The 27,992-nt window shown below is 38.2% G+C and overlaps 2 protein-coding genes across 2 annotated transcripts; one reads left to right on the forward strand and one right to left on the reverse strand.

Moving 5' to 3' along the window:
* Positions 1-11,217, reverse strand: LOC136240092 (histone demethylase UTY-like). The gene is made up of 32 exons (XM_066030938.1): positions 10,714-11,217; positions 10,290-10,374; positions 10,129-10,240; positions 10,031-10,080; positions 9,873-9,931; positions 9,683-9,803; positions 8,754-8,808; positions 8,608-8,642; positions 7,617-7,837; positions 7,366-7,464; positions 6,999-7,130; positions 6,885-6,934; positions 6,674-6,761; positions 6,528-6,615; positions 5,826-5,981; positions 4,066-5,733; positions 3,902-4,007; positions 3,781-3,851; positions 3,647-3,717; positions 3,526-3,592; positions 3,055-3,119; positions 2,888-2,993; positions 2,606-2,708; positions 2,246-2,360; positions 2,050-2,072; positions 1,874-1,995; positions 1,720-1,813; positions 1,443-1,533; positions 890-1,016; positions 719-832; positions 300-365; positions 1-239 (listed from the first exon to the last, which is right to left on the reverse strand). The coding sequence occupies exons 1-32, from the start codon at positions 10,770-10,772 to the stop codon at positions 234-236; spliced, it is 4,425 nt and encodes a 1,474-aa protein (XP_065887010.1). The 5' UTR covers positions 10,773-11,217; the 3' UTR covers positions 1-233.
* On the forward strand, positions 11,196-27,899 carry LOC136240099 (transmembrane protein 33-like). The gene is made up of 9 exons (XM_066030947.1): positions 11,196-11,331; positions 11,518-11,716; positions 12,438-12,532; positions 13,626-13,713; positions 15,664-15,766; positions 18,100-18,167; positions 21,855-21,988; positions 26,993-27,076; positions 27,651-27,899. Exons 2-9 carry the CDS (start codon positions 11,642-11,644, stop codon positions 27,796-27,798), a joined length of 795 nt encoding a protein of 264 aa, XP_065887019.1. The 5' UTR covers positions 11,196-11,331; positions 11,518-11,641; the 3' UTR covers positions 27,799-27,899.
* Positions 27,900-27,992: the final 93 nt, after the last annotated feature.

Raw genomic sequence — 27,992 nt, forward strand, 5'->3', positions numbered from 1 at the left:
TCATAACACACACCATAAATGTAGTATAATAAAATAACAGTACAATAATAAATATACACAAACAATACTAAGACTTTGTGGTATAATAAAATAAAGCACCTGTATATTCCTGCTGTGAACTATTTGACATATATATATACAATAATAATAAAACACTACTAAACATCTCAATACTAAACTAAATGATATCTGCTAACACTAAATAGTTCTGAATCACTGAGCCAACCTGTGTCCTAACACTGAAATAGAAAAGAAAAAGGAGTTAATATAGTTTACTGGTATTAAGGGAAGTTGCATACCTCTTTTGTGGTGTCTGAATTAAGTTTAAAGTTTTCGATGATTTCTTCAAGCTCCCAAAGAGCATACTACAAGAAAAGTAGTAGTAATGTAAACATCATACACTGCTGTATGTAAACACTTAGTAGTGACATGGTAAGGGCCACCCCTTTAATGGACCACTTTAGGCCTAAAGTGTACTTCATAATTTCATTTATAAGACCACCTCATTATAGTGACCATGTCAAGTAGGTCCCAAACATAGCTAAGGTGTACTTCGACCTCATAATAAGACCACCTCATTGTAGTAACCATGTCAAGTAGGTCCCAAATGAAGCAAAGGTGTACTTCATGACCTCAGTAATAAGACCACCTCATTATTTGGGCCGTACGAGTTCAATATGTGATCATCCACACATGTGATTCTATTGTAATCCCTAACTTGTTGAAGCACAACGTAGCGTCGCTTCTTGCTAAACTGTGAAGCACAATTGTAGCAGTAGACATGATGGACGTTCTTCTTCTTCACAACAAAAAGAATATTAAATACTTCATCCTACACAGGAAAACCAGCAGTTAGCATAGTAGTATTAGTATAATAGTGCTAACTTACAGAGCATGAGTTGCAGTAAGGAGCTGGTTCATTCTCCTCTCGTCCATGCCAGTGTATGGGGACCTTGTTACTGATCAGCTCCCCTAATAACTGCTTGCTCTGGTCATAAGTGCTCTCCAGAATTGACCTAAAAAGAACATAACAATGTATTTATAATTGTTGCCACACAATAAGTGAACTTCATGACCTCTTCATGACCACCTCAATGTCAAAAACAAATCAAGGTGTACTTCAACCTCATGGTAAGATACATCAAGTAGGTTTCAAATATAACAAACACCCACATATTGAGGCCATATTTTTGGTGGCAAGGTTTATAGAAACAGATTAGTAGTTCATCCCATTTACACCATTCATATCAGATTTCCTGTTATTTTTGGTTATAGGCACTGCAGCATACACAAAATCTCATTTACCTAACACAAAATGAAAATAAAATTCCTGTCCCAACTTTGTATTATTACGACAATACAAGTAAAACACAGCAAAAAGTCAGTTATTAAGTTGGTAAGAGGTGCCTGGGTCACATAGAGCCACTATTATGTGTACTTACAGTATAGGTAAGTGTAACTCAGGATCAGTGATCTTTAATGCCTTGGCTAAATTCCACGCCATCAGAACTGCTGGGACAATGGACTGCTCCTCTGTAAAAGATAATGCCAGATCATTACCTTATAGAGCAGAAAAAGACATATACAACTATGAGTTACACCATTGCCTGCAAATAAATACTCTAGAACATTCACAGACAACAAAATAACATTTGAATGTTCAATTTGAATCTTACACCTCCACATAATTTCATTGTCTAAAAAAACAGTTTTACTTACTCTGCACTTTATTCCACTCGTATCGCTCCCAGCACATTCTAAATTGGTGGGGAGTTATGGGGCCTACGTTCCAAGCAATGTTGTTACAAACCTCCTGTATCAAAAGATAACGATAACACAGCACATGCACATACTAATGTACGGATTTACATACATTGGCCTGTACCCAGTGTACACTTCCTGGGTTAATCCATACAATATCACCCGGCAGTTGATCAAACCGGTACACTGGAATGTTGTGGGACTCCAGTTCTTTAAGAATTGGCCACCATGATCCTGTATAAAGTGGATTATAATGAACAAGCTCTTCAAAAAACACTAAACACTTACCTCTCAAGAATGTAACTCTGTGCCTAAATTAACAGAAAACAAAAATGATTATATAACAGTATTACATACAAGTACTGCATATGTGCTTAAGCACATCTAAATTTCTAAGTAATACTAGGCCTGGCATAGACTTAAAATTGACATTTTAAAAGCACAAACACACAGCTTGTGGAACACGCGGAACTTGTGAACTTACTTTTCACACAGCTTGTGGAACATGCCCCAGTACTGGCTGGCAGTACAGTACCATTCACATTTGCCAGGCCCAATATTGATGTTGACTGAACAGAAATTGTTGTTCTCTTGGTGACCTGCGATAGAAGCACTAATAATTCACTTTAACACTCTATAATATTTTAAATTCTATACTATAATATTTCTATACAATGAAGCCTTACTAAATTACATGACTAAGACTACCTCAATATAGTGACCAAATCAAGTAGGTCCCAAACACAGCTAATATCTTATTGTGACCATAACAATGCTTTGGTCAAGATTAACAAATATAAGGTTTCACCATACTCTTGTAATCTTACTCTACACAACTACTTACCTGTAGTACGTGAGCCGGGTACCTTCAGGTACAGTTGGACAGTGTTCATCCCAAGTACTGTATGACCAATGTGGTTAAGAAGGTTAGCCTCAGGGCAGTTCACCTACAGTAACACATAAAATTTTAATGGTTGATAATAAACTTCAAACAAAACAAAAATATTTTATCCTTATAATTAGGTATTAGAATGCATAAAGAATTCATGAGCTTTATTCCCAAGAGTCCAATATATACTATTGCCATTACAAAACAATCTATTTCTAACCAAATGCACATACTTACTCGTAAAAACTTGGGCAGTTTCTCAATCTCTGCCAACTGTGTGTACCATCGTGTAGCATCAGACAAGTCACCGTTTGTGGCAAACCTCAAAATCCTACGACTTTTGCTGTTAAAAAGAAACACTCATTAATACAGCCATCTCACAACTCCCCAATGATAGAAAACACCTTTTCTTAGAGCAAGATGATACATAACCTGCATCTTCATCTTGTGGAGGTGAATTAATAACATCCTACAATATGAAATTAAAATAAATTGCACAGTTATACACAAATACACACACAGTAAAGCAAAAAAAGCTGTAAAGAACACATACAGTCAACCAGCACTGGGATACCTGTGCACTGTTCAGGTACTAGAGTCAGTAGATACAATTTCACACACACGCACACAAAGCAAGGTCTATAGCACCTGTGCAAACACAGCTATTGCCACCCAGCAAACCAGTATTGGGTTGCCTGTACACTACTCAGGCACTCGAGTCATGTGCAGGCAAATTCTACTGGGGCAGGACTAGGAGGTCTCGTGGAGAGAAGGTGCAGTCCCCAACAACCCCAACACCGCCAAGACAAGGATGCACGCACGCACGCACACACACACACAATATCAAAACAAAGCTATATTCACAAATTTCTTACAGTATCAGTGACATTCCAATCAGCATTCTCTTGGTATGCAGCATACTCCTCAATGGTTGTACTAGACCTGTACAGCAACATGTAGTGACCAATTGTGACTGTTACACTTTATTCTGCTTACCTTGAACTCTCACATCTCCAAATTTGTCTTTTACCTGAACCATCCCAATTTTCATCAGAAGTCTGCAACATCTAAAGCAAACAAAATGAAACAGCAAAAAGATCATTATAAGTAAAACTTTTGTAACTTAGTACCTGTTCTCGAACCTCCATTGGTTGCTCTCCAAAAGTCTTTACTAATGTCTTGGAAGAAAATTGAGTGAGATCTGTACACATTTGTAACAGTAAACAAACATATTGGTTTTTATTCACTAACCAAATCCTACGGCATCAGTAACACCTCTGATAAGACATATCGGTATCCTCGGGTCAAGACAACGATTATGAAGCCCTTGAGACAATGCTTCTTCAAATGACGATGCCTAGATACAAGGAATAAAGAGGTATAAACTAGAAAATGGTACAGTATTATATATGTACCTCTATTATAGGAACTTCAGGAAACAGGTTGATTTCAATATCAACAGGAGGCGGGGATGGTGGAGAAAGAGGGTTTGGCTTCATGTACTCAGGAGCCACAATTTCTGCTGGTATGTCTGGTACAGTTATGGGAATAATTTTGTCATTGATTCGACCACTCTCTGAAGGGCATGAGAAGCGACTTGAAACTGACAGTGGAGTTGGGAGGTGTTCAAATGCATCGCTGCACTGAGATGAGAGAAATCTGGCACGAGAAATCGGTTGACTGCCTGAAGATGACAAAACAGAGCCTCTGATTTTAATCGGTGAACTATCTGACATGCTTTCTGCTGATTCCTGGGTTGACTGCTGCAAATCAGCAGCATCTTGACTACTTTGATCCGTGTCTTCCACTAGAGGGAACACATTGTCATCAGTCAAGTCAAAGTTCTCAATACTCTCAACTGGAAAAGACTCAGAGCATCTATTGATCTGGAAAGGTGAGCTGGCAACAAGAGACCCGCTGTTATCCTTCTGAGATGCAACATCTGTAAGAGTGGAGACATCTGTTGTAGGAGGACTAACAATGGAATTATCTTTATCACCGTCTGAACCAAGCAGTAAACCTTTAGAACCAATAGACAATGCACCATTCTTCCCTGGGCCTATACTGGTACTGCTGCCTTCGTTTCCAGGAACAAAAGGAGTGATAGAATTATTTTCATTTAGCAAGTCATCAGAGCTAATTGAAGGATCAATGCCATCAAAGTTATCCCAATACTCTACACTAGAGTAGGAGGCACCACTGAGTATGTCCAAAGCCTCACAATTAGACTTTAGTAAGTGATCATACGGGACTGAAGAATTTCCTATTGGAGGGATAATGCAAGAATCTGGAGTGCTGGAACTAGCAGCCGTGCTGGTAGAAGACTGCGGTGTTGTCTGTGCAGAAAATATATCAATTCCACTATTCATTTCCTGAGAACACGGAGTGGGGATTTTCCTAGCTACTTGTCTATGCTTTGCATTTGGCAAGACATCTAAACAGTTGGGTCTCTTCCGATTGCCATCAATACTTGAAGGCCCACAATCAGACATCGGTGTGAATGGTGACTGTGAATTAGCCAGGTCAGTGCTTGGTGAGAAGAAGCCATGCATGACATTATGGCTGTACGAAGCATCTGAGAATAGAGGTGAATTAAGTTGGCCAAGATCAGGCAGCTCTTTATCAAGGGTGGCTTGATCCAGTGAAGCATTACTCAAGTACTTGTTGAAATGAGAATCATTAAGGTGCATTGCCATACGATTTGAAGGAAACTCATTTGGCAGTGGAGCAGAAGTTGGATTTGTAGGAATTGGATGCTGGTTGTGGTTGTATCTGCTATCATAGAATTGGTTTCCATAGTGAATTGTATTAGTGCTGGTACCGGAGTAGCTACCATTGCCACCAGAGAAACTAGCAAACGAAGGAGAATCTGATTGCAGTTGTCCGTATGGAGGTAGAGCTGTCGGCTGCGGTGGTGGTATTGGAACGGGATTCAGATTCTGTGGAACAGGACTTGAGTTTGGGAGTTGTATGTCAGGGATGGAAGTTGGCTGTACTCCACACATAGGGCCCATAGGCATCCCCATCAATCCAGGGTCTTGCATTCCCATCACACTTGGTAAAATGATTGGCTCCTTAGGTACCTGCAAACAGTAAAGACAGGCAAATCACCTAGAGCTACACTACATTATACACAGCACACAAAACACACACACTTCAAGGAAATAACACTAACCTTTCCCTTTCCATTCTTACACTTGCGTCCTGGAGATCCAATGCCATACTTGGCAAGATTGTAGCAACCAAACCAAGTGCTTGGCATATAGGATGCAACTGCCACCCCTGAATGATAGGGACTAAATCCTGGTAGATGATCCAGTCCTGGTATGTACTACAAAAGAGAACACAATGTAATTGACAGTATATTCACTAATTATCCACTCACAAGTACAAAGAAAGCCTTATTCAAAACATCAAATACTATAATATGGGGTGTATTTACAGCTGGATAAAGTTATTTGACACATACCAGAAAAAAACCTATTTAAAACAATGGAAAAACAAGCAAACATACAGAACAGTTGGCAAGCTACAACTCAATTCCCAGACAGTGGAATTTTCAAAATTTGTTTGCTCTGTTGCTTACAGGATATACATGATTTGTTTAAAGCAGATTTGGACTTGGCGCTGTTATCACTTGAGGGGATGATCACTGACGAAGAAACCAGGCAGGCGCATCAACTTGTAAGTTACTATGTTTGTTACACCTGAATTGGTGCGAAAACCTGTGCTAAACATCGTTTTAGCAGCTTTATTTTGTTGTTGATGTTTGCAGCTGTAACAAAGTAGCGTTTTGCTTGTAGCAGCAGCCAGCGCCTTATCGCCCCCTCCTTTATCTCTATAACACGAACATGTACAAACAAACTTATGGCTTTACCAGCAAAGGAATCTCCTTGTGAGAGACTTTCGACTTTACACTGTTGGGGACAAGATCCATCCAAGCTTGCTTAACAGAAGGTAAAAATCTGAATAATAGTTACAATGTTAACATGCATACATCAATATAATTGAATTCTTTCTTACCTTTGTGCACAAGTCAATTGCTGTCTGTTGGAAGAAATGAAACAGTGAAGGTGCTGGGCTTTGGGTAACACCAACTTCATGGCTTTATCTGTAAAAGGAGTTGAATAACCACCTTTGTACCCACAAGCACACAACAAACAATGGCCCCAACTTTGAACCAATGAAACTATTCCTTTATAGACAAACACTGAAAGGGGAAGACAAGAGTTACCTGAAAGGGCTCTTGTGTTCACAGCATTTTGATAACAGATGTAAGCATCACTAAATGGCATCACAAAAGGCAGTGTTAAGTACAAGAAAGGTTGTACAGTACAATAAAACTGACATTGGCTGTTCCATTGCTTCATAAAGCAGACCCATGTCAGTCCAGGAAGCTATGTGTTTAGGGTCCAGGTAGACTGCACTGATGTATGCTTGGAGACTGTCAACAGGTTGTCCCTGCTGCTGGTATAGAACACTAGAAAAGGAAGAAAGAACAGGTATGATTTATATGTGTATACAAAACAAGTGAAGACTTTATCACATCTCTTTGTTAAACAATGAAAGCATTTCTGCAAGTAGCAATTGATTTAAGTGGATAAACTATACATGCTACAAGTGTTTCAGTTTAAATTTAAGGTGTTTCTCTTTTGTTTTAGAAGTAATTGCTATACTGCAAGAATGGTAGTGTGAATGGTGCTGCTTGTACTTACCCTATGGCACACCAAGTGTCAGCTTGAGCTCCAGGACGGGCCACAGCTTTTCTGTACGCCATGAAAGCATCATGGATACAACAGACTGAAGCTAGAACACTGTAGGAGAGACCAAAACACAAAGGTAATCTGTACACTTACTCTATCAGTATTACGTAAATAATTTAATGTAATAGTACATCATACAGGGCTAGGTTAGTCTCTCTATATATAAAAAACACGATTTGGAAATAGAATATTTAGATACTTACCGTCCAAGATAATACCACGTTTTTCCACAACTTTCGTTTATGCTCAGTGATTTTCTTAGTAATTCGATGGCCTTCATCTCGTGGTATTCACCCTGTGCCAAATCAGGGACATTGTGAATCAGCCATCCCATTTCTCTAAGTGTCATTGATTTTACAGAGCTTGATAGGTTTTTTGATGCCAAAATAAGATCGTACACTTCCTTAGCAAACTTGTACCGTCCCTAAAATAGAATACATGCATTTATGACAAATATTATACAAGTGCCATATAAACCATCAGGAGTTTGAAAAGAATGTTTTTGTATGAAACAGAATTTGGTTCACTACAGTTTGAAAACAAGTAAGTGTGCAAAATCCCTCCCAAATAATCACCCCTATTTGTTGGCTTCATCAGAAAATTGATAAACAACATAAATTAACAGCCAAAACTGTTACAATCATTGGGTAACCACAAAACATTACAACTTCAGTGATGTTGAGGATGGCATGGAAGGTAATATTACATGCTACAGTATTTGACCAATGCTTATCACTAACTGTACAAATAACAACACCAAGTCTTCAATTATGGACTACAATAAACCACAGCCTAAGCCAGTGACTTAACAACAAACATATTAAAATATACAGCTTTACCACATATCTATTTCAGACTACAAACTCAATAACATTTAGCCACTTTCCCACTTTACTTCCTACCTTACCATGAAGCTGTATGGCTACTGTTTGCCAACTTTGTTTAGGGATAATGTCAATTATTAAATCATTAATGCTTTTTACTGGTTACTAGATTAACATTTTACAATTTGGTACTATTATGCAAACATATGTACAACTGCCTAGCTACCCAGTGGGATGGATGTCTAAAGCATTTAGTAGTGCTTTGTTAAAACATACATTGTGTGCACATGCGTGTATAAGTGTATGTGCATATTGTGTATGTGTGTCTTATACGTACTTGAAAGGCACAAAAACCAACATCAAAACATACCTGAATAGAATGTATATGTCCAATATGATATTGAACTAAAAAGAAAAAAACAAGAAACATCTGAAATCACAACCACGCAGTTACACTTACGCACTACTAAATAATAAATGGATCCACAAGACATATACATAGAAATCTCAACTCACTGTTAGGAGATGGCATGGTACAATTTGTAGTGTCAGACAATGCCTCCATGAAACACTGTAATAATAATAATAAGATCATTAACTTTATTACAATACTGTACCATCCAGTCAGCAATACCTTTGTGATGTCTAATGACAAAACTAATTACCATACAAGATTGAGGAAATCCATATAAATGTTATCATAGGATATTATTGCCAGTATAATACAATTTTTGTATACTCTATAACAAAGAAGTCCCAACAGATCTGACTTGTACATTTTTACTTCTGAAAGAGGAATACCTCTAGCTGTATTACAGTAAATATATTTTGGTTCCCAAAGTGCCCACCATACATGATGCACTACACATATTGACCTTTCAGATGCTACTTCAAAACCTGTTTGTATCTCCTCTGAGCATGTTTCCTTTCCAGGTTTAAAGGTTATGTGTGTGTTTTTATAAGGGAATGGAAGGCCTAACCTGGGTCTTTTATTCTGTAACCACAAAAGGTTTCAGCTATGAAAGTCCATCCACATCCTTAGGCTGGCCACTGCCGGAAAAATAAATCAAATCGAATGGTTAATACTCCCTCTAGCTTTATGTGAGATTCAAAAATTCTGTTATTTCAACAATGTTTACTTGCAAGCTAAGTAGATTATGTTAATAAGAGAAGAAAGACTACAAGCCTATTGTAACATGGATTAAGTGATTCCATTTTTACTTTGAAGTCACCTTTATACTATTCTTTGATCTTTCCATACGCTATAGCGATTGCACTGTACATAACTCTAACCTCCTTTGTTACAGATTTATTGTTCATTTCAAAAGTTGATAAAAAGAAAGGCAAAATGTTGTGCATTGTATAAATACAATCTAGCTAACTACACGTTTAGTTATATGAAAACCAGCTTGATTAACTGGAATGTTATGATCTGTAAAACTTACCTCCAGGCTGGCAGCAAACTCCCCCTTCCATTTATACATGACACCCAAACGGACGTTCACTTCTTTCGCTTGTGGGAACTTTGGGTCAAACAGTAGTAGTCGCTTGAAGGATTCCTGTGACCTAGATATTATCACAATAACACAGCAATGTTGAGGATAGACAATTAATTCAGTAATCTTAATTACTCACCACTGGAATGCATTATAATGGAAATAAACCAAACCACTGCCATATAAGTACAAGGAATCCTATTGAATAACACATAGGGAGATTACCACACAGTCAAAAACGGTACTTAAACTTCCTGGAAATGCTATAGCACAGCCCATTTCAACCAGCAAACATACCTGTGCAAGTTCTGGAGTAGCTTTTGCATAATGCTGGTAAGCTGACAGAGCTGGAGTGAAAAATGTCTTAGTAAATGGTTGAACTAATTAGCTTTTACCATCAGAGAATTCTCCCAGCAGTAAATGCAGGTGACCGAGCATGTTAAATACGCCAGGGCTAACATCTGTACTGCACGAATCATTTGCCAGCATCTGATAATGCTTGATGCCCTGCAGAGCAGTAGCAATATACACAAACTCAATACTTATAACTGCATACCTTTCGCAGCAACTCCTGTACAGTCATTGCAAGATCTTCATCAACTGTGACTGTGGCATCCAGGTCAATAAGACCATAACTGGAGCTAGGGAAACACAGGACAAGTTAGAGACAAGGAAACGGTGCATGTGAACAGGCGGCGCTGTTCCCATTAAAGACTGTTTACTGTAGCCAAATTAAAGTATAGCTGTTATTCTGTCAACCACTTGTAACAAGTATACAGATTTAGGGTGCACAAAAAACAAACGGCATCGCTTTAAGGCGTAACCTTGCTTAAGGTGACAAAGGCGCCGCTGAGACACAAATTGCTGAGAAAATTGGGTTTTGGTGCCATAGTTAACAAGTATATACACGTCGGCTGCATATCTTGAGTGTCCTTCTCTGCTTCGCCTTTGTCACGATTACACCCCCGCTATCTCTTTACCTCGAGTATTTCTTTAGCTCTTCAATATGCTGAGGTGTTAATCTCGTAGAATCATCCATTATACCTATAGTAAATCAGCTTGACATATAGCGAAGCTAAACTTCCATGGAACTAAGTTTCGACCGAGGCTAAAGCGGCTCTATATATTCTTTCACATAATTTCCTGCTTATTATACTGGGTTACAGCCGCGGCGCTTTGTTTGTGTGGGTACTTGAAAGGATGCCTTTCTTTTATTATTTAATTGAGGCCATAATTCTTGTGAGCGCATTACACGCCGTTGTATTACACTATTTTACATAATAAAGGTTCCCTTTGTGAACAGTTGTACTTGCAAACAGGAATAGATTAGATATTCACTTTGATACAAACAAAATATACAAATACATAAGCAGTTCAGTAAGATAGCGACATCTAGTAGCATTCCACTAAGCCCAAGACAAAGCCTAGCCAGATCGCATGGGGCCGCTCCTTTGCCATGGCGTTTTTTTTCACAAAAAAATATTGCTTAATGGCGCGTAATTTAGAACAAGACGCAGACGGAAGTGAGGCTAGACTGATTCGTATTGCTAAGTCCGCTTGCCTGAAAGAAACTTGCGCCATTCAGTATTGTCTCCAAGGTATTGTGAATTGCCTGGCAGTACATTTTAGTTATGAAATGGCTTTAATTGTATGTTTTTCTAAATTAAGCGCACTAGTGAAATAAACATCTAAGCACTATCACTCTTGTACTAAACGTCTTGTGTTTGCTCATCTTGTGTAGGTAAAGTGTGTGTGTATATTTATATGTTTATTTATATTGTTAGCTAACAATTACCAGGAGAAACGGTGTGAGGCAACGATCAAGGCTTGGGAGAAGTGCTGTGAACGGCTAAATCCAGAAGTGTCAAAGTTTTCTGATAATTGTCAAACGATATTACGGAACAAAGAATGAGCAGTGAACCAACTTCTACCACAGAAGAGCCTCACAGTACAAGTGAACCTACTCCACCGAAAACCCTAAAGGTAACAACTACTTATACTATCAACCTAACACAGCAAAGGTGCATTTCATGACCTTTAACAAGAGTACCTCATTATAGTGACCATGACAGTCACGAACATATCTAAGATGCACTTTATGACCCGACCACCTCAATGTAATGAGCCAAATAGGTCCCAAACATAGCTGAGGTGTGCTTCATGACCTCAGTAATACTCGTTATTAAATCCATAGTTTCAGTGAGGATACATAGACTTTACATATACCCTTTAATGTGGCCACCATGATAATAAGAGCACCTGTCCATTGTCCCAAAAGCTGTATCATGCATTTTTGAACCCTGATGTCAGGGTGCATGCCTTCTTACATTAAGTAAAAGTTGCAGAGTTGTCTACAATAGAGAAAGGGGGCAGTGTAATATAAACCAGTCACTGAATATTGCTGATTTTGTTCTATATGGAACTAAAAAGTGAATCATAGACATGCATGATATATTGAGCCAGACATGCAACATTATCTCTTCCTTTTGTAACGAAAAGTCCTCAGCACCTACCGTAAGTATCAATTTGATAATGACATTAATTATAAGATACATAACATTGTTAATACAGTATGTATTGTGTGTCTTTTGATGTATGTATGTTATGTGTTGATCACCAGGAAATAGTGATCATGCTATGTTCCCATTTGTGTGGGGATTTTGTTGTTGTGTTTGGTGTGATGCTTTCTTGTAAACTTTTAAAGGAGTATGCTCTGAGGGATCCTTCTGCTGCGATTTGTTGTGTGGCCAGACTGACAGTGATTGTGTTTACCTTGTCTACTGTTATTCCGATATTTGTGTGAGCGTGTGTATTGTAGTGTAGTGTAGTGTGTGTGTGTGTGTGTGTGTGTGTGTGTGTGTGTGTGTGTGTGTGTGTGTGTGTGTGTGTGTGTGTGTGTGTGTGTGTGTGTGTGTGTGTGTGTGTGTGTGTGTGTGTGTGTGTGTGTGTGCAGTGTGTCGGTCTGTGCGTGTGCATCAGTATGTGTGTGTCTGTGCGTCAGTATGTGTGGGTGTATTAGCACATGTGTTTGTGTGGGCTGCCAAGCCAATGTCTTTCTTTCATGGCCACAGTTCAATTGTTCCATTGCGATGGCATTCAGTATTATTGGTGCTGAAAGCAAGTGTTAAACAGCGTGTTAACTGTTTATTTGAATTGCATGAGTGTTTGTGTACCACAGGCCCCGCCTATTCATTGTTTAAATGTCCTTTATTTATATTGGCTAAACTATTGGATGTTTGCCAGAGTGCTAACTGACATTGTTTTGTGAGTTTTTGTTTCTTGCATGCCAGGGTGAATTTTTTTAGATGTACTAGTTCTAAAAATTCTTTAAGCAATTAAGTGTACCTCCTTGATAAATAAAGCCAGAAGCTTCCACAGTTGCTTAAAGACATGTGTTCTTAAAAGCAGATGTTTCCTATGGTACTAATGATAATCAATGGTCCATTACAAGGAGACATCCAGATATGAAAGTGATGTTTGGAAGCTATCCTGTAGTTCTGCATGGCATTTTACAATTTTCTAAAGTTTATTTGGAGTTTTAATGTACGTTCTATGCTAGTTTGCTGCATTGCTTCATTACTTCTAGTGATTGTGTGACCAGTGACAGTGGTGTAGTTGTATGTTAGAATTTTGTGTGTGCGTGTGCAGTGTGCTGTACATTTTTGCACTTAGATCTAACACGTGTGGTTGCAGCTAAGTATATTAGATCTTTCTTATGTACATATGTAGTGTGTGTGTGTTTTAGTGTTGTGTGCCCATACATGTAGTGTATTTGTGTGTATGTGTGCGTGTCCATGCATGCATGTGTGCATGTAGTGTGGTGTGTAGTGTCAGTGTGTGTGTAGGGTAGAGTGTATAGTTGTGCTTATGTAGGCGATGTGTACGTACACAGGTCCGTGATAACTTCATACAAGGTAGCATTACAAGCATCACTGATAGTGTTCAGCACAAGGCTAGCAGAGAGACGTAGACGACAACAGGCAAGTAAACAAAGCATCCTACAATGAGGGGTCAAAATATTGTAAGGTCATTCACCTTCAAAGTGTGTCATTTGTGTACAAAGTAGCATCCCAAATGTAATCAACTGTGGTGAGATAATATATCTTAGCATTTTTTTTTAATAGAGCAAGAAAGTAGTAAGTATTGTCTGTCACAATGTGAATGGCTTGTTATCCTTAAGGTCATGTTATGCCTGCAGGGATGTGCCCACAATGGTCGGCAGTGGTCGGGACCAACCACCACTCAGATAAAATAGCCACCACTCAACCAAAAATAACCACCACTATTACTCACCATTCAGTACAAATGCACCACTAACTTTTGTAATTATAGCCATCCTAAACCTCAAGTCTGTTTTATAGCCACCACTATTCTAAACATGGGCACATCCCTGTGCCTGTTAATACTTGCATAGTTTGTGTACAGACACACTCACACACACACACACACACACACATGCATGCACACACACACTAATACTTACATGGCTTGTGTAATGTATGCTACACACACGCACAGACACACACGCACCAAACACACACATTAAAATACTTACATAGTTTGTGTAATGTATGCCACACATACACACATAAAACACACATACACACACACACACACACACACACACACACACACACACACACACACACACTACAGCTGTACGTGCAACATTAACACTCACCACTGCATGTTCAGCAGTCCCATGGAAGTTATCCACCTAGCTAGGAGATACTTGGTACCTAGGCCAAGTGACGGGGGAGTGGACAAATCTCTTGTAGGGCTAAGTCATTGACCTGGTCTGAATCCCCCTGCAAAAAGAATATTTGAATGTATGTATGTATAATTTGCATGTACTATACCAGTGTATGTAATGTCATGTTGTTGGTGTGCAAGGCCACCCAGACCCTGACTGGTCTCCATTACATGTCAGGGATGGTGATGCTGCCATTAACATGAGACCACATGCCCACATATGATCACAACCATACGCTTGAGTGTGCCTTAGCTTATAATTATTAATTTGGGAAAAGCACTGACAATTTTCAGTTGCGTGCTTCCACTATGGTTTCCTAATCAGTCTTATGGCAATCCAACATGTCAATATGCTTGTAATCACTTTTCTGGCTTGCCATTGCTGATGTAAAATTACCTCACTACCTGACTGAGATTATTAGTGGAGTGATATGGAAAATACTTTAGAAGGCGTTTGTCATATATTTTTCGTGTGTCCCTCTGATCTCAAAGAAATGTTTAACTTGCAGTGTACAGTCAACCCCTAACAACTCAAATGTCTGTCCCTGATACACCCCATAATTCTCACCAGACTTGCTTTGGTTACCTTCACTACAATACATGGTTTGGCTGGCTAAGAGGTAACTCAAGCGGGAGCCATGTAGCAAATATCGGTGTCAATACCAGGCACAATGTTTGATTGTACCATCAAGCATGTTAGTGTGGCTTGAGGCTGCATTGCTTAACTGAAGGTCAAGGTGAACCTCAAGCACATCAAGTGTGTGGAATTTGTGCCATTTGGAGGGTTTCAGTTTTCAAAATGTGATGAAACGTACTGTAACTGGCTGTCTTTAGAAATCAAGAAAATTCTCTGACTATAATATAACTCTATTTTAAATGAGGTACAGTTGACTCTCCTTTACAATGAACATTTTGGTACTAAGAATGTTTAGGTAGCGGTTGACATCTTTTTGAGGTAAAAACACAAACACAGGGCTGGCTAGCCCTTTTTAAGGAGGTTGCTCTTTTTTTCAGAGGTAAAATGGTATTGGTAGAGGTGTTTAGGGATCTCAAATCTGTCCTTTATAGAGAGGTGACTATAAATGTATAGTATCATTTGTTTATAGAGTATGTGTATTGGAAAGGGACCAAGGAAGAGATCACTACTGTCATGTCAGTGTATTTTATTTCTTGTGCAGGTTTCATTCTTTAGCCGACAATTTCTGACTTTCATGTTTGCCGAAGACAGTGGCCACTATTTGTTCTATTGTGGTTTCTACTATCAGTACTACCCTACTCCGTGTATCCTTCATTGTGTAATGTGTATATGTGTGTGTGCGTGCGTGTGTGTGTGTGTCTGGTGTGTGTAGTGTAGTGTGTAGCACATTTGTGTTTAGTGTGCCTGTATGTGTTTTTAGTGTGTGTGCATGTTTGTGTTAGTGTGTGTGTATGTTTGTGTTAGTGTGTGCGCGTGTGTGTCTATCTATAATGTGTGGTGCAGTGCGTGTAAGTGTGTGCGTACAGTGTGTGTTTTAGCGTGTGCGCATGAATGATTTATCAAATTAATATTCAAACCTTGGCAATATTTCTTTGATAGGTTTTTTCTTCGTCCATCATCCCTGGCATCTGTGCTATGTTGTAGCTTTGTTTCAGGAGTGTGTGATAGCCAAATAAGGACCATCTTTGTTTTGAGCTAAACATGTTTTTGCTTTGCTGTAAGTTGAAAGGACACTCTTAACATTATTCATCAGCCTGGCTTTGTCTGGAAGATGTATTAGTGGTGAGAATTTGAGCTGCCTAACATTCTAACCTAATCTTGTTGCAATCCAATTGTTTTCTTGTTTTGGCACTTATATATAGCCCACTTGAAATGGGACCCAATTATCTGGTTTGTTTGTACTGGATAGCCTTGTCTCTCAGTCTGAGACTTGGCAACCAGTTTGATTTTAAATTTTTTTACAAGCTATATACATCAACAAGTAAATAAAGTTTTCTATTGGATGGTGTGTACGTCTGTATGTTTGGCTTGGCTGACTGTGTAAATGTTTTACAGACTATGTAACTGGTTCTGCCCATACTGTGTAGCAATGGTGTAATGACAAATACTGACCAATACCAATACAAACAACCATGTGTGCACATAGCATTGTACAATCCAGACACTTAGTTAAGGTCACGAAAGTACATAACCTGAACTGGAGCCCTGACAGTCAGGCTGGTCCCAAGCTAGGCACAGGTTCCACTTGATGTGTATTCTTTAGTACTGTAACTTCAGTACACCACTCAAGAATTTTAGACTCATCTATATGTATGTTCCATTAGTGATCTATTTCATGAATATCATTTCTTTTATCAGTGGCACTATTATAATCTTTGCTGGGTTGTTAGGCAGCTGGTACTGATTTGTCATAGTGCATAGACACATGGAATAGTATAAACAGTCAAATTGGGTTAAACTAATGAATAATACCATGGCAACATGACATTTGAATGTATGCATGCTATTATCACTCAATAGATCAACTGTCAAAAACATTTTATTCTCATTTTTTATTTGGAGTTTTATGATTTCATGTACAAAGCATCAGCTATCATTAAAGCATTCATTAGCTATCATTGTTAAACAAATTTGATTTGTCTTGCGTTTCTCAGTACAACTTTACTTGTCTAGAATTTTAAACTGTCTCTGACCCAGCCTAGTTTATTCACTTGTACGTTTCTCCATGGTATCCACAGGGTAGACGTCTCTTTCACACAGTAGTTCACTCATGTGTGAAATTACTTTTGATATCACTAAGGTTTGTCACCATAAATGCCTTTGAGCTTGTCCACCATTGCTTGATCTCTGTCATACTACGTGGGACATTTGTAGCCATAGAGATTGTTGCTATAGATTTACATGTTTCGATCTGCATAGCATTTCTTGTATGTGTAAGATGAAATGTGGTGGATGTATTTCATATGTACAGACTAGTGTACGGTAGTATGCAGGTGCACAGTGTACTAACACACTACCTACACACAACGTTGTGTGTGTCATATTTTAAAAGAATCCACCTGCAATCTTTAATGGATTTTCCAGTTTGCACAGTGGCTTGTGGATTCTCTATTGGAATTAGCAATTATTGAAAAAGAAGCGATAGCTAGCAGTAACATTATCCGCATGATGTAACTCAAAGAACCCATTCCTTATGCGTGCTTTTAATTGAGATAAGTGTGCCTTAACTGAGATACGCGTGCCTTTATTTGAGATGTGTGTGATTTTAATTGAGGCTGGATGTTGCTTAGTTAAGGAGTAAATGTTTGTGGCCATTAAATCAACTGGTGGTTATTCTCTGAAATTGTTGCAACATCAAAATTTGTTAGTGCACTTTCTATGTGGTTTGTATTGTGGTTGAGAATAGGTTCTTGGAATAGTGGCAAAGATCAAACCATTTACCATTTTTGTAGCATTGTTGTGTGTGGGTGTGTACTGAGTTTATGTATTTTAGTGCGTGTGTGTGTGTGTGCACGCATATGTGTGCGGGTGCATGTTTGTGTGTGCGCATGTGTGTGTGTGTGTAAACACCCTGTGGCACTTTTACATTCTGGGTATGTGTAGCAGGTAAGATCACATCCTTAACAACAATGTCTAGTCATTTTAATACCACTTGTGATTTATGCTGTTATTCAGTCATCCAAATACTTGTACAATGCAAGAGAGGTGAGTTGTGTGTTGTGTAACTCTATCCCTTCACCAAAACTATTGCTGGAAATAACAAAGCAATTAGGAAGTTTAGCATCCTTAAAAGCTGTGGTGTCCAGTGAATAGTTAGTCAATAATCTGACACCCCTGTAATCTGACACTATTTGTTGTGTAAGATCTCTCTAACACATTTTGGCACCACCGAATATATTGGATTGTAGTGGTTTCACTGTACTGCCTAGGTTACAACTAGTGCTGAGCAATAGTAAAAATTTTACTATCACAATAGTTACTCATTAAATATCACGATAGTGAATACTATCCCGATAGTTTATGAAACACTTTGCTCTTAACAAGGTCTTAGTTGTATAGCCATGATTTGCAATCATGCACAGTACATTTGTTAATTAACTGCGTGGGCGGCCGATGAATATGGACTTTTGGTATAGCTTTTACGGGCCACTCCTTTGTAAGAAAGCTGGTAATACCAACTGTAAAACAGTATAGAAAGGTTGCTAATACCATTTTAATTCAGATCTCAGCTTATCATAACTATCACGATAGTGATATCCCTACTATCGCGATAACGATAGTGATTTACTATCGCGATATATCGCACTATCGATACTATTGCTCAGCCCTAGTTACAACCTGTATCATAAAATTTTTAAGTTTCGTAGTATATCATGTGATTTGTCTAATGGTAGCATTAACACACACACACACGCATGCATGCACACACCATGGCTTCTGTAATTTTAGCCGTCCTTCAGGTTTCTGTGTACTAACATCATTACCCTGAAGTGGAGTGATATTCAACAGCAAACACAAGTGGTGTTTTTAGAAACCTCTTGTACATAGCTTGCATAAATCTTTGGTAATTTTTTGCAATAAGACTTCTTAGTTGCATCTACTATGAAACATATTTTAACAACAGGACTTAACTGAATGACACCTATATTAGGACAAAGCTTTTATCCCAACCATCCACAAAAGAAAAAAGTCTTGTAGCAAAAACGTACAACAAATTTTTGGTCCCAAGGTGTTACAGAGGCTTTGTTGTAAGGTAGTTTGGCATTGACAAATCCAATAGTCTTGAGGACACTAGAAATGCATTGTTTGTGTGTAATGATATATTCATCCTCTGTAGCACGATACAGTAATGTACCGTATAGCCTAAACATTTTGAGGAAGAAAATTTTCACTGATTTCGGGATTGTCAGTGAAAATTTTATCCTTAAAATGTTTAGACCTCCATATAGTCTAATACATTTTGGGGAGTGTTTGGAAATCCGCGAAAAATTTATGTTTAGCAGCATTGCTCAATCTCGAAAGTTTACCCCTCTAAGTATTTAGGCTATACGATATTGCATGATACAAAGAGGAATATAAAAGCATGAGTATTTTTTATTTTTAGACAGAATGACTATCAGTCATCCTAGAATTGTTGCCCATTAGTTCCACAAATACAACACTACATACATACATACTATTGATTTATCAACCACTTGAATGTCTAAACACTGATTCTCAATATAATTATTTTACAGATGCAGCAATGTAATAGTATTATTGTCACTGTACTATGATACATCAAGGCCATGATAAATTCAATATAAGTGGAGTGTATTTGATAGCTCCCAGCAAAATTAGCTATCTTGTGTGGTCGTTTGTTATTAAGTAAAGGATACATTTTGTCGTAGATGTACAACCATTAATAGGGATTGGAAATGACCTTCAGAAATAACCATGTTTTGAATGTGGATGTGGCTTTCATACAGTGTAATTTGTATTGCATACCTCATCACGTACTACCTTTTATTGGCCCTTGATTTGAGAGCGATTTATAACTTGTGAGTGAAATGTGCTGCCATCCTATTAGATTTGCTTTGTTTTAAACAGAAACACCATGGTGTAACAACTTTGAGCCAAGGTGTAACCTAGGAAATATGCAGCGTTTAGACTAGGGGTATGACTTGCACGTGTAGACCATACTGTTAAACTCTAATGACTAAAGGGTCCTGTATTGCTTATTCCAGAAGTGTGTACAGAGGGGCTACAAGAGATGAAATGTACCTTGGTGTTAGTCTCGCGTAGCCAGACCCATCTAATGTGCAGGTCGCTTATTGATTAGAGATTATAAGCGCCCATGCTGGATGGGTCTGGTGAACTGAACATATAAAATCTGTCCAGGCTTGCCACACCTATCAATTCACCAAGAATCTGGTGCATTGATAGGTGTAAAATGCCAAACTGACCGAGGTGACTAATTCCACAGAGTGCGCACGCTAAACCTGATGAAGATACAGCCGGATGTCCATTCGACTGTTGTGCATGGTGTTGTACGCAACAGCGATGGAAGCACAGGAGTTACTTTGTCCACTTTTTTTATCTTCCAAAGACTTGCTAAAGGCTAGAATCAGAGGACAATAGCACGTGCACTCAGTGGAATTAGTCACCTCGGTCAGTTTGGCATTTTACACCTATCAATGCACCAGATTCTTGGTGCAAGCCTGAACAGATTTTATACATTCAGTTCACCAGACCCATCCAGCACGGGCGCTTATAATCTCTAATCGATAAGCGACCTGCGTGTTAGATGGGTCTGGCTACGCGAGACTACCTCGGTGTAGAAGTATTACTGAAACAGCACAATGTGAGAAGTTTCTTGTGTGGGAAAGTCCAGTCAGTAGGGGTGTTCGCACTGTTGCTATAAACCGCTTTTAAATCGGTTACAAACCAGTTTAATTCGTTCACACTTAAAGTGCTTTATTATAAATTATTTTCAACTCGCCTTCTGATGTGATTTGAACCACCTCAAACCGCTTTGAAACAATCCACTTTACTCAGCTATAAACTAAACATCTATTTAAGTGTTATCCCACTAGGGACTCAGTCGTGGCGTGTCCTGTACCTGATTAGTCTCGCTCGCCTTTGTCTCAGGTAGTGCAAAACACACTTCTTCCTTGCTAGTTCCTTTTGTTTTAAACTTCTAGATTCTTCGCTGCTTTCCAATGCATTCTTAAGCAGAAAAACATCGCCAAAATTAACAACTCCATTCCGCTAAAGTCGCTTAACTATTAGAATAAATAATTATTATAAGCGCTTTCTGTTTGAAAGTAGTTTATCTTTTTGCTGGTGTGAACGCGTGAAGAATGTGAAGCGGTTTGAAAACGGTTTGGATCAAACCGATTTGATGAAAGCGGTTCAAGTGCGAACACCACTAGTGGCTTCCACCAAAACAGCTTGTATCACTCAACCTTAGAGAACTTCATATTATACAGAACATACAATAATAGTTTATGGTTAGTAGAGGTGCTAATCTTTTTATGCTCTTCAAAGCGGTAGCACATAAGCTCGTATTTAACCAGTGATGTCACTTGTACAGTTAGTACACTGGGCGTGTAATGCCATTTCCAATCTTTATTAAAAGTTGCATATCTATGATGTCATGAAGCCTCTAGTTATGTAGTACACCTGTATCCTCCTGTAGCGTCACTTGTATGTGTCGCGTTCACTGTAGAAACCCCACAGACAACCAAATACAATACATTTGTATCATAAGTTATTTAACTTTATGTAAGAAAGCTTGTAGTCCCATGGATACCTTTTAAATGAAGCCAAACATGGTTTGATGTAATCTTATATTAAATGTATTTAATTGTTGAACAACATGTACACTCAGTTTAATGTTTTCTTCTGTAGTTTTTGTCACTTGGGATACAATCGTTTGTCATTGCTACTTATCAGAAGGTCGCTGCTAGTCAGGATAGCTTGTATCGGTTTGTTGCTGCCTCAGAGATCTTCCTAATGATCATTGTATTCCTCAACACCACACTGTAAGTGATGTGTGTGTTATCTGTAACATCTCTTGGACTTTATGAATTGTACTGGACAATGAAACCTTACTTAGTGGCCATCCCTTCAATACAATGTTTTACGGTATTTACTTCTTGTGTATATTGTCCTAGCAACTCCTGACCACTAGAATGTACTTTGTTACCTCTCTAATTAGACCACCTTAATATGGTGACCATGACAAGTGGGTCCCAAAATCATGACCTCATTATAGTGACCATGTCAAGTAGGTCCCAAATATAATTCATGATCTCATTAATAGGATTACAGCCATGTCCCAATCATAATGAAAGTATAAACAGGAGAAGTGAAAATACATGTTCTTCTATAGTCAGAAGCACCGTTTTCTTTGCCGTACAAATAGCTGTAAGCTGTATTAGTCTCAAGACCTCACTCATGTTTTATCAGAGTACCATGAAGAATTTAGTAAAAGCTTTCCCCTCCTAAATACTTATGTTATAAGGTAACCCCATTGGTTGGTTACCACTCAGTACATTAACATTCAGTGATGGATGAGGTAGTGAAGCCGAAAGTAGATCATAACATATCAATACATGTAGTTGGGTCACCTGTGGGTACAACACCTAGGATACACTATTCCCCTTTTACAAGAGTGTACACAGACCAGCCAGCCTTGTTTCCTCTACAGTGTAGGACTACTACAATGAAGAAATTGCAGTGTTAGTCTGTTATGGAGGGTGTAGAAATGCTGGCACTAAAAATCGATGTACAATCTCTATTAATTATCTCTCCAAATTAAGTTTAGGACAATGTCCATATAAAAGAGTTCAGGTCTGTCATTATATGTAAATTGCCTCTGAAAGAGGAAGAAGATGTCTTTCTGATACAGAGAGGTTCCACTGTACAATGTGTTTAGTGAACTGGTTCCTTCAAGTACAGCTGATGCTACCAAGACTTCATAAAATTAATAATGTTGTTGATACCATATTATTTAAATCTTTAGTATTCTTCCAAAAAGAATTTTAGGATGCTTAGCCCACATGAGATGTGGGGGAACATGTCTGATTCAAACAGGGTGTTTGTGTTACATGTTCCTACACAGAAACCTGTTATAGGCCACTGTGTGGTACAGTGTATATTAAGCCAGCCAATGGATAACTGAAAACATGACATTTAAATTTATTTTGTATAATGGCTATGTGCTTGCCCTAATCCATTGTAGTAATAAAGTACACACTAGTTTTCTTAATAAGAGAAGTGCAGGTTTCTCCATAGAATAGATTTCCTTTAGCTCTTATCAGTATCTGCATTACGGTTTATATAATTAGAAGAAAAAATTAGGAATTTTAAGCTAGTGTAGAGATCAAAGAACCAAAGTAGTGAAACAAGGGAAGAGCTAAAAAGTAGCGAAACAAGAGAGGTTGTTTGTGCATGGAGATGTACTAATGGACATAATTCAGTTTATAAACAATGACTGAATTAGGGATTAAATAATGCCCATTAGTATATTTGCAGGTAATGTGTTTGACCGGTTAATAGCCGCGGCTACTATAACTTTCAGCAAACAAAACCCTGTGGCTACTATCCGAGGGCGGCTACTGTGAGTTTGTGTGGCAGCAGCCCATGGTGCTTATACGGATTCACAAGTGACTGGCCTTGTTTAATCATCTATCAATACTGTCATTCCTTTTAACTTCTCTTGAAAATGCTATTTCCTGGCTTAAAACAACTCCTTTGCCTGGTTTCTGCTTCAAACATGTCTAGTCAACACTTGCAACAGTATGTTCAAATACAAGCTGCGGCTCTTATGACAATGATTCTAGGCTGTGGAGCGGCTACTATTCAGGGGCAACTATTATACGAGCCACAGCTATTAACCGGTCAAATACGGTGTAGACAACCTCTCTTGTTTTTAAACTACACTTTAGCTATTCCTTTGCTTCACTTTTTTTCTTTTGATCCCTAATTATGAACCCATGCATACCCCAAGAATGCACCATGCATGCAATAAAGTTAATTTTACATCTGAATGTGTGCCCCAACAATCCATTACTGAGAAGTGAAGTGTTCATTACACTTCACTTTCAACTACAGTATGTTCTGCTCATAACACAGTGTTACAAATGTAGAACAGTACAAGAAGCATCTCCACTATCAATCCAGTTGCTATTTAAATTACGGGCAATAAGCACGATATCTAGCTATGGCAGTCACAGAGAAGCCACATCATGGTATCGTAAATTGCATTTGTCAGTGAAAAAAACTGAGACACAAAGGAGGACAATCGTGATGCATGTTGTATGTACTGCGGTTGAAAAGGCACATTCCGACATCAAACAGTGAAGAAATCGAGCTTGTAGCCTTATTCATTGTCGAGTTATGCTTGGCTGGAGGGATCAGTTAGTCAGGAAGTAGAAAATTAAGATTAAAATAAAAGTTTCATAGAAACTTGTTGGAAGGGTTTGCAGGTCACTCTGAAGACATTTATGTGCTTAACCAATACTGCCAAGCTATCATAGGAAAAGTGAGGCTGATTTTTGGGCAATATTTTTGGACAAGAAAGCCTAATTCTCTATGATCCCTAATATACAGTACTACCGTTGGTAATTGTAATGGCTTTAGTGCTTGGCCATATTATGTAATGGATCATAAGTCATGCAGTTTCCCAGTCTGTATGTTGTGTCATGTAAAAATGTTTCTACTATCTTCTGATCCTATTTGATGGGCAGTGAGTTGTGTGAAACTTGGCATCTCATCGTTAAACATAGTATAGAGCTGAATATAGGCTGGGGTAACTACTGTGTCACAAACTAAGTATCATTATCAGTGCTAAGGTTTTCAGATCATGAACACTACAGCTTAAACATTACTTACTAAACAGTAGATATCACTCTGTCTAATATTTTTGGTTAGTGCTTGGTTGTTTGAAGTGCTTTGTAACACGCAGAGCAGTGGTTATTACCTTCAGATTTATTAAGTGCCACTCTGTAGTCATGGGGAACAGATCAGGCAGTACTGAACATTAGCCCTTGCATGTATCAAGTGTGAATTATGTCACCAATCATACAACAATATTATGAATGGTTATGTAAAAATTGTGTGACTGACTTTCAATCCCTAACACCATGAATCACAGATCTTGTACATGTGTAATTTATATTGATCTCATTACATTTAAAGGTGGCCCATTTTTTACCACATTTACACATGTCCCTTGGTAACAGTTTGTATGCATGATCACAATTTGTTTGACAAGTTTCTGCTCTCATCCACACCTTGGACAGCTCTGTACAAATGATACATTTTAACCAATGAGTAAAGTGTATCACTAAATTAAAAAGATTCCTTACTTATCAACTGCTGGTATGCCAAGTATACGTACATGTGTAAGCTACAGGCTTCCATTGGGAAAATTGTTCAAACTTGAATAATAGTTGAAACCATTATAAGTTCTTATTGTTGAGAGATAAGAAGACAAGTCTTTCACTGAAAACATATGTACAGTTCTGATTGGTATGTTGCTTTCCAAAGATCAGGAAAGTTGCATTTCTTTATTGTTAAAAATCACCATCATACCAAGAAACTTCAGTAATGGGTGCGATGCACAGAAGTGTCCTTGTACAGCCAGTTTGGTTTAGTTTCAAATCACACCTGCTATAAAGACTTGTATTCCAGCCAGTTACAAGCATATGGGAGTAAAAGTACACAGGTGTAATGGATGGCGAAAACACTTGAGAACATCCTATGAAAGAGGCTGTTGGCTACAATCTGTTTCTTGGCTGTTTTGAGAGTGTTTAAGGGCGTATCCTTCCCAATATGGTGGGTAGAGGGGTAGAGGTAGAGAAGTGATTGTGGTAGGACCATTAATTCTCACTAGATTTTTAGGCCATATACTACAGGATATTGGGTTGCCTGCAATTCAATTCCTGTGGTTGGAGGGATTTTTTGCCCTTTCTTTGGCTCATTTTTAGTTTCACCTTATTGGACATGTTAAAGTGTTCAAATCGTGTTTAGGTAACTCAAAGGTTGCAGCACAAATTGCTGTCAGACCCTCAGTGTTGGTCACTGTAAAGCAGTAAATAGTATACACGAGGATATTGGCCTTGATGAGCAGACCAGGTAAATCTGACGATGGTGCCATCATTTGTGCACATGGTAGTGCTATCCCAGCTTTGTAACTAAATTGGCCTGAGAAGTGCCAAGGAGAAGGTGAGCTTTGATAGTGCCAAATGCTACAGCTTACACTGATGTGAAAAGAAATACTTGGTATCGCCACCCACAGTGTAGATTTTCACATTTTATCCAACCTTTCCATGAAGTGTATAATAATAGCACTTCCAGTTATTGGTCTTGTGTCACGTTGTGACAAGACTTTGTGGCTTAATATCTGAGTACAAATATATAATTGGATTATTTTGAAAGGTGTTTTGAAGCATTGCATGGTACAAACTGGTTATTTGTTCAATAAAATGGCAAGTGGACTTACCTTTAATTTGACCCACATGGCACAAGTGGCAAGTGTTTACGTTTAATACATGAATTATATGTCATGCTAAAATTTTTTTGTATCAGTATTTTGCTTTGGTCTACATTTTTGAACACTCATTGAATAGAACCTGTTAATCAAAACACTTGAAAATGAGGACACCTGCATAATCCGGACACTTGGTAATTTTCCCAAAGTATTCCATAGCATGTAAATTGGCCCAGAAAATCAGAACACCTTGATAATCAGGACACTTGGTCAGTCCCAAGGTGTTCTTAATACACAAATTTTGCTGTTGTACCATGTTCTGAGAAGTACCATATTAGCTGTTTTTAAAAGGAAATTTTCTACCATCTGCACACGTATCTTATTTACCTTCAGTGCTTATGTAGTTGTGTAACTATAGTACATACAGTAACAGGTGGTAAAAAGCTTATAATTTTTATTGTATTTCTGAATATGTATGTCAGTTATTACACTCTCAGTGCTGTACGTGCATGGTGTATTATATTATACTGTTGATGTCACTCCCTTTTAGATTTGGTGGAGGACTCTTAGCACCATTCTTCCACTATTTCTTTCTCAAGTGGAGATACAGTTCATCTAGGAACAAATATGTTAAGTGAGTTATGTAAGAACATGGAACCTGTTAATCAGGACACTAGACACTTGGTAATGGTGCCGAAGTATCCCATAGCATGTAAATTGACCTAGAAATCAGTACACTTGATAATCAGGACACTGTTTGTCAGTCCGGATGTGTCCTCCATATGCAAGATTTGTTGTATGAGGTATAAGTTATTTCAAATATGTTTTCTAAATGTTTATTTTGAGCAAGTATGTTACTACCTCAGTTGTGGAGTGCTGTCCATACTTCATAAAATATTAGCTCTAATTTATTAAGTGTCAACATGCAAGTTGTTGGGTGTCCAATACAACAGGCTATGTAGAGCAATGAAAAACAATAGGTTTGAAATGTGGTACATATCTAAAGTTAATTAATTGTATTTATCCTAAATAAAGCCCAGACACCTTGGTTCCATCCCAAGTTATAGAATTCGTAGGTCCAAAATCATTTATAGGGAAGAACACACCTGGCCAGGTTGATGATATATTTGGTATTTTCATTCAGTTGCACTGTGTAATGGTGTCCCCAGTCAGTATTAAATGTGTGAACTAAGTCTTTTCTTTTACAGGTTAGTGTTTTATGAGTTGAGGATGACAGCTCAGATGTTGACACAACGTCCATCTTGTCCAGTATTCATCAGAAACATAACCACAAGGATCATTGACTCTCTCTCATATTTAGCACCTACTGAACAACCACAGACCACACAACAATAATTTTTTTTTATTAATATAGGTTATGTAAACTGAATACCACAAGTCATTATTCATATGGTTGGTTAGGTTTTAAATACAAAATGATTACTTGATATACTTGAGCACATGCTCATATAACTCAATATCAAATATCAATATCAAATAACTACTTGTCTGTGATGTGTAGTGGAAGCCCCATCACCCTTGGAGCTCTT

This window comes from Dysidea avara, chromosome 12 (assembly GCF_963678975.1).
Source record: "Dysidea avara chromosome 12, odDysAvar1.4, whole genome shotgun sequence".
Taxonomy (NCBI): Eukaryota; Metazoa; Porifera; class Demospongiae; order Dictyoceratida; family Dysideidae; genus Dysidea; species Dysidea avara.